At 49.3% G+C, this 5,710-nt stretch overlaps 2 protein-coding genes across 3 annotated transcripts in view; both read left to right on the top strand.

Moving 5' to 3' along the window:
* The first annotated feature begins 51 nt into the window (after window positions 1–51).
* On the top strand, window positions 52–3,375 carry RHNO1 (RAD9-HUS1-RAD1 interacting nuclear orphan 1). 2 transcript variants are annotated; one of them, XM_031939317.1, is made up of 3 exons: window positions 52–132; window positions 567–821; window positions 2,379–3,375. In XM_031939317.1, exons 2-3 carry the CDS (start codon window positions 654–656, stop codon window positions 2,949–2,951), a joined length of 741 nt encoding a protein of 246 aa, XP_031795177.1. In that variant the 5' UTR covers window positions 52–132; window positions 567–653; the 3' UTR covers window positions 2,952–3,375. The 2 variants fall into 2 exon arrangements, with proteins under 2 accessions (XP_031795177.1, XP_003771367.2); XM_003771319.4 differs by lacking the exon at window positions 52–132 and adding an exon at window positions 195–371.
* Window positions 3,376–4,428: 1,053 nt separating this feature from the next.
* Window positions 4,429–5,710, top strand: part of TULP3 (TUB like protein 3) — a 59,741-nt gene continuing 58,459 nt past the window's right edge. The window contains exon 1 of the mRNA XM_031939310.1: window positions 4,429–4,524. Within this exon, the coding sequence (XP_031795170.1) occupies window positions 4,454–4,524 (71 nt within the window). The 5' untranslated portion in view covers window positions 4,429–4,453. The remainder of the gene's footprint in view (window positions 4,525–5,710) is intronic.

The following is a 5,710-nucleotide window of genomic DNA, read 5'->3' as shown; positions in this document are numbered from 1 at the left end:
CGGTCACGTGACACGGACGCCGCCAATCCGGACAGAGCGTCGTTTAAGCGTTCGAGGCCGGAACTTGGCCCGGGCTGTCAGGGGCTGGGGTCGGTGCCGGGGCAAGGGGCCCCAGAAGCTGGAGCCTCCCGGGTGAGGGAGGAGGGGAAAGGGGGGCTGGCCCCCGCTGAGCGCGGCAGCCGGGAGTGGTTCGGGAAGACTTCCGGGGCGGGCCGGGGGTGGGGTGCGGAGCAACGCGGGCTGGCGGCGCGGGGTGTCCGGGCTCCTCCGGCTGAATCCCGCTCCCGGGGATTTCCCCCTCCCCCCGCACCCCCCATTCCTGCTCGAGTTCTCCCAGTGCTTTCTTCATTGAAGAACTGCACTCACCCAGCGTAAGTTCCTACGCCGCCGCCCACCCCCACCCCTTCTTAGAGCGTCCCCTTGGTTTCCCTGCAGCGGAGCCTCGCGTCCCTCCGGCATTTTCACAGCGGGGATTCTGGGCTTGGGCGGCTGCAGCCCGGCCACCCGGAGCGAGCGTGGGCGGGCTGTGCCTCCCGGGGCAGTCATCCTTGTTGTTTCATCTCCAGGCCTGAGCGGGGACCGTTGCCTGTACTCCCGGCGTCTCCCCCCAGACAACATGAGGCTCCTTACTGTCCTTCCCTTCGCCACTGTTGATGCCTCCCAGGAAGAAAGGCAAACGCCAACCCCGGAAAGCGCAGCTGGCCTTTCGAGAGGGGCCCCTGGAGGGACCCAAGCATCCCTACGGATCTCCGCAGGCGGCGGCAGCCCTCCCGCGCTGTGCTCCCGTCAAACCCCTGGACCACAGGACCGTCACTTCTTGGGTAGGGCCAGCGAGTTCTCCGCCCGGGCCTCTCACTACTGTACTGGACTCCAGGAAAAGCCACCCCACCCACTTGGTGGGGCACAGGGGCCAAGAAGCTGCTTCTGTCTATTGCTGCCCGCCATTCCTGAGCCATCTGTTGAAACTGCTCAACCGCTTGCCCCGAAATGGACAGATTTTAATCTGTTGCCAAGGGGAGAACTAGATAATGAGTTGGTCTGAAAATAGCTAGAGGGAGAATTGTTTTTGCTTGCTTGGGCTCTGCTTGGCCCTGCTATTCTTTTATAAAGAGCAGTAATTACAGCGGGGGATTCTGGGATAGTGAACTCATTTTCTGATTAGAATGTCTCTTCTAGTAGTCTGAAGTGCTTTCACTAGGATCTGCTTTGGCTTCAGTATCCTGCTACTGTTGACCTTCAGTGGCTGGCCTGATATAGACAGCACCTACATCAGTCATTCATCCAGTCCCAGCAGGAGCACTTGAACCCACCTTATTTCCTTTTTTTCTCCCAACCCTTGATTCAATCAGCAAATATTTATTAAGAATTTGTATTGATGGGCACTGGGGATACCAAATACAATTAAATAATTCCTTCCTACTTCTAAAATATAACATGTATATATGCACGTACTGTATACATAGAAAATACAAAGTAGTTTAGTAGGGAGGACGTTAGCGTTTGGGAGGATCTGCACAGGTACAAGATAGAGCTTGATATGTGGCTTAGAAGAAAATGATTCTAAGAGGAAGATGGGAAGAGGAATTACATTTAAGGCATGAGGAGGGTGAAAAGAACGGCAGTAAGAGATTGTCTTATGTGAGGAACGGAGAAAAGGTCAGTTTGGGCTGGACTGTAAAAGGTAGAACGTAATGTTCACTGAACCTGAAAAGATAGTTTCAGGCCAGGTTATGAATGGCTTTTAAAGCTAAAGTTAATATGTTATCTTAGAAGCAATAGGGAGCTGCTGGAGTTGACTGAGCAGGAAAGTAACATGTACTACAAAAAAGCAGTCTGATGATAAAAGTACTATGTGATATAGAGAAGGGGAATAGATTTTTCATTAATGCCAGATAATCTTCTTTAGGTACACTGTTTACTGTTTAACAATTTGCAATAAAATAACCCCATAATTGACAGTCTTAGGTTATGTGGTAATAAGTTAAGAGCAGAGACCAATTTTGGATTTCAACTTCTGCATAGAATGCTTTAAAAAATGACTTGATAGAAGTTGCTGGGAAACCAATAATCCATACTCTAGGAATAGGATGGATACCTAATTAAAAACTCAAAAATATAGTCCTTTATAAGTGTTTCTCTTAGTCCTATAACTTCATAGGAAGGTTTCAAAACTAAAGCTCTTGTCTTCAAGTATGGTATGCATACCTGTAGAATATGAGCTAAATATCCTGTTGATTTTAATGTGGCTGTTCATATTTTTTTTAATTTTAAAAAAATTCATTTAAAAATCTGCATATTATATCTGGCTTCTCAAATGGAGATGAAGTGGTTTCTAGAGGTGTTTGTGGGTCTGGACTGACTATTTCTTTGTTTCTTAGGTGTCTCCTCAGTTTGAGAATACAGGAGGCTGGTTGCCACTCTACCAAAAGCAACATCAGGTGCCTTACAATCTTCGGAATCTGGCAAAAGGTTCAAGTCGAAAAGCGACCAAGCATAGGTTTCCACCTCTGTCCTTTGAGAGTTCAGTGGCTTCTTCCAGTGAAACTGCTTCGGACAATCTCTTAGTTATGGAATGCCCTATGCAGTGTCCAAAGGATACTTTCAGAAGGCCCTTGATCCCTATATTCAGTCCTCAAAGCTGTGGAGAATTGTCCTCTCATGACTTTCAAAATTCAGATTACATGGTTATCCCACCTGATATCCAGACCCCAGAACAGTCCCCTGTGAAGGACAGTGGGCATATTCCCACAGACCATAGGCAGCATGTGAAAAGAAGCTGCCCCCTCCTAACGGATCCTCCCAAGAGTCCAGACCCTGGACCTGTGCTGGTTGCAGACACACCAGAGGAAAAATATGGGCTGAAGGTAACTTGGAGACGGCGACACCAACTTCTTTGTTATCTCAGGGAGAAGGGGAAATTGAACATGAGCCAATGTCTTGTGAAGATATGAGTGGAACCTTGAAACACCGATGGTCTCTTTTTACCAATAACTTGGATCCAGAAGAGCAGAAATTTACATTGCCCCACAGATGCTTTTTAATAGTGCTGCTGAGTCTAGTTTTTGGCCTTTGAAGAGTTCAAATCAACAGTCTCAGATATCATTAGGATCTTTGTGGTCCTTCTTGTTAATTAACATAAGCCCCAGAATCCTCATGTGAACTAAAGCTAAATGTTTTGGTATTGCGGTTAGTGGCATAGCATACACTGATCTTTTTTTTTCTTCTTCCATTTATCTAGTTTAAAGGTAATTCATAGTAGTTAGAGGGAAAATGGTCACATGATATTTTCAACAAATTGCAAATAAGGCCTTAAGGGTGGAAGATAGCTTTTAGAAAATATTAAAAACGTTTACAAATAAATGCTGAAAACTATCAGCGAATGCTGACCCTTTTTTGCCTGTTAGTTCAACAATATTTCCTATTTACCAAAGATGCCTCTGCTCATTCAGTGACATGGGTACCTAAAAAAAGGAAAACCTCTAGGTGGTCAGGAGACACAAGTTAGGGGTTCTGATAAGTTGGAGAGCTGGAGGAAGTGTAAGGCAGGTTAAGGACTGCAAAGGAGATTCTATAGATGGCCAGAGAGAGCAGAATTAGGGGTGGCTGAAAAGGAAGGGAACAAGTATTATGAAAGGACTAGTATGTGTGCCAGGCACTGGGCCAAGCACTGGGACAGAGCTGCGTCCCAATTTTCCAGGACAGTCCAGATTTCTAAAAAAGTGTATAGTTAAGTTTTGCACAAGTAATATGCTTTATCAGACAGCTGCTCTCATTTTGGATTAAGAAAGGGGATGTAGGTTTAATTTGCAAACGTTCTCTCCTTTGATCCTCAAAACAACCCTGGGAGGAAAGCGTAAGGCGTATTTGTTGCAATTAGGGAAACTGAGGCAAACAGGTTGAGTGACTTGCCCAAAAAGTCCCACAGCTAAGTGATCCGATAGAGTTCCCATCCACGTGACAACCTGGGTAGGTCGTAGATCTAATTCAGAGTAAGTTAGAGAACACCTTGGAGGCGGCCCTGAATTCTCTAAAATAGCCCCGGGCTGCGAGCTGAACCGGCCGGCCGCTTCGGGGGCTGGGACCGCTGCTCAGTCCGGGCTTGGCCTCGGGAAGAGAGGGTGCTTTGCGGTCTGCCTCTGAGCATGCCCCTTGCGGGCAGCGGCTGCTGGAGGGATCCAGACCCTTCTCTTCCCCCCGCGGCCGGGGCGCGGAACTCGGGCGACCGCCAGCCCGGGCCAGCCTCCGGCTCCCACGCAGGCGCTCTGCACTAATGAGCCCCTTCCCCTCTCCTTGGAAACCCTCCCGCATCGCCGGACGGGAGCGCCAGCCAATGAAGCGGCGGCGGCGGCGCTCCGGACCAATGGGGGGTGGCGGTGGTGCGGGGTCCGGTTGCCAGGGGGCGGGCGGCGGCGGCGGCGGCGGCGGCAGCCGGGGTCGGAGCGGCTGGGACTGGATGCAGCTTCGACTTGCCGAGCGGCTCGGGATGGAATCGGCGGGCCGCAGACTCGGGCCCGGCGGGGATAGGTCAGCCCTGGGGAGTGGTCGGTCTCCTGGGGTCGGGGAGGTTGTGGCCGTGGAGGTCGGGACTGCGTGGTCAGGCCCGCGGGGCGAGGGCCGTGGGGCTCGCGACGGGCCCGGGGGCGGAGGGAGGGAGGGGGGAACCCGCTGGCAGGCCGGGAGCCCCAGGGAGCCGGGGCGGGCTGCGCCGCCCCCACGGTGGAAGCTGCTGCTTCTCGGCCGCTCTCGGCTCCGAAAAGGAGGGGTCGCGTCTTCCCCTTCTTCGCCCGTCACTAGGCCTCATTTTTTTCCTCGTTGGAGGATGAAATGGGGATCTGCTTCCAAGAAATTCTGTATGCAACTCATATCAATAAAATAAAATCGAATGGTTTCGTTTTTGAGGATGCCGAGGCAGAGGCGTTGTGAGGGGGGGATGCAGGGACTAACCTTAACTTAAAAGCTTTTGGCAGGATGCCTGGGAGCTGAAAGCGCAGAACTAGTTTGCGAATGGAAAGTGCTGTTCTTGTGCATTATTTGGGATCTTTGTATATGTCTGTGCGCTGTGCGTGTTACCTGGATCCGTTGCTTTTCTGCTCTCTCACACGTTATTTGAGATCTCTGTACGATTAGTGCTTTTACCAGACCTTTTTGTTCGTTCTTTCCAGCTGCCCTTTCATCTTCATCAGAGGGAGAATTGGGGAAATAGCTGAAATCTGAAATTCAGATAGATTCTCACTTTGCAGAGAACCTTCCCGCTAACAGCGCTCTGAGGTGGATAGTGTAATGATTGTTTGCTCCATTACACAGATGAGTAAACTGAGTTCTAAGATTAACTGATATATTCTTGGTCTTCAATTCTGATGCTTTCCGCTATGCCGCGTTGCTTTATTTATGAGGTATGGGGGGGACAGCCTGAGACTTGAGAGAACTCTTGAAGACCTTCAGCTTATCTATAAATCTAAATAAATGTATTTCATTACAGTATAAATTTTAATTAATTGCAATCAGAGAGGTTGAAAACACCCCCAGCAATTTTGATTTCTTTGGTAAACACACTGATTTCCAGGGGGCTATGAATTCAGATAGACAAATTAATGAACAGATTTCAGAGTACATTTGCCTATAAATGGAACTTAATATAATCATGAAACTTAATAACAGGGGTCCTTTCCCTCATCATTTACTGAGGGATAGGTACAAGATGCTATGTATA

Source organism: Sarcophilus harrisii, chromosome 5, assembly GCF_902635505.1.
Source record: "Sarcophilus harrisii chromosome 5, mSarHar1.11, whole genome shotgun sequence".
In the NCBI taxonomy this organism is placed as follows: domain Eukaryota; kingdom Metazoa; phylum Chordata; class Mammalia; order Dasyuromorphia; family Dasyuridae; genus Sarcophilus; species Sarcophilus harrisii.
This window is presented reverse-complemented; position numbering and strand designations above follow the sequence as displayed.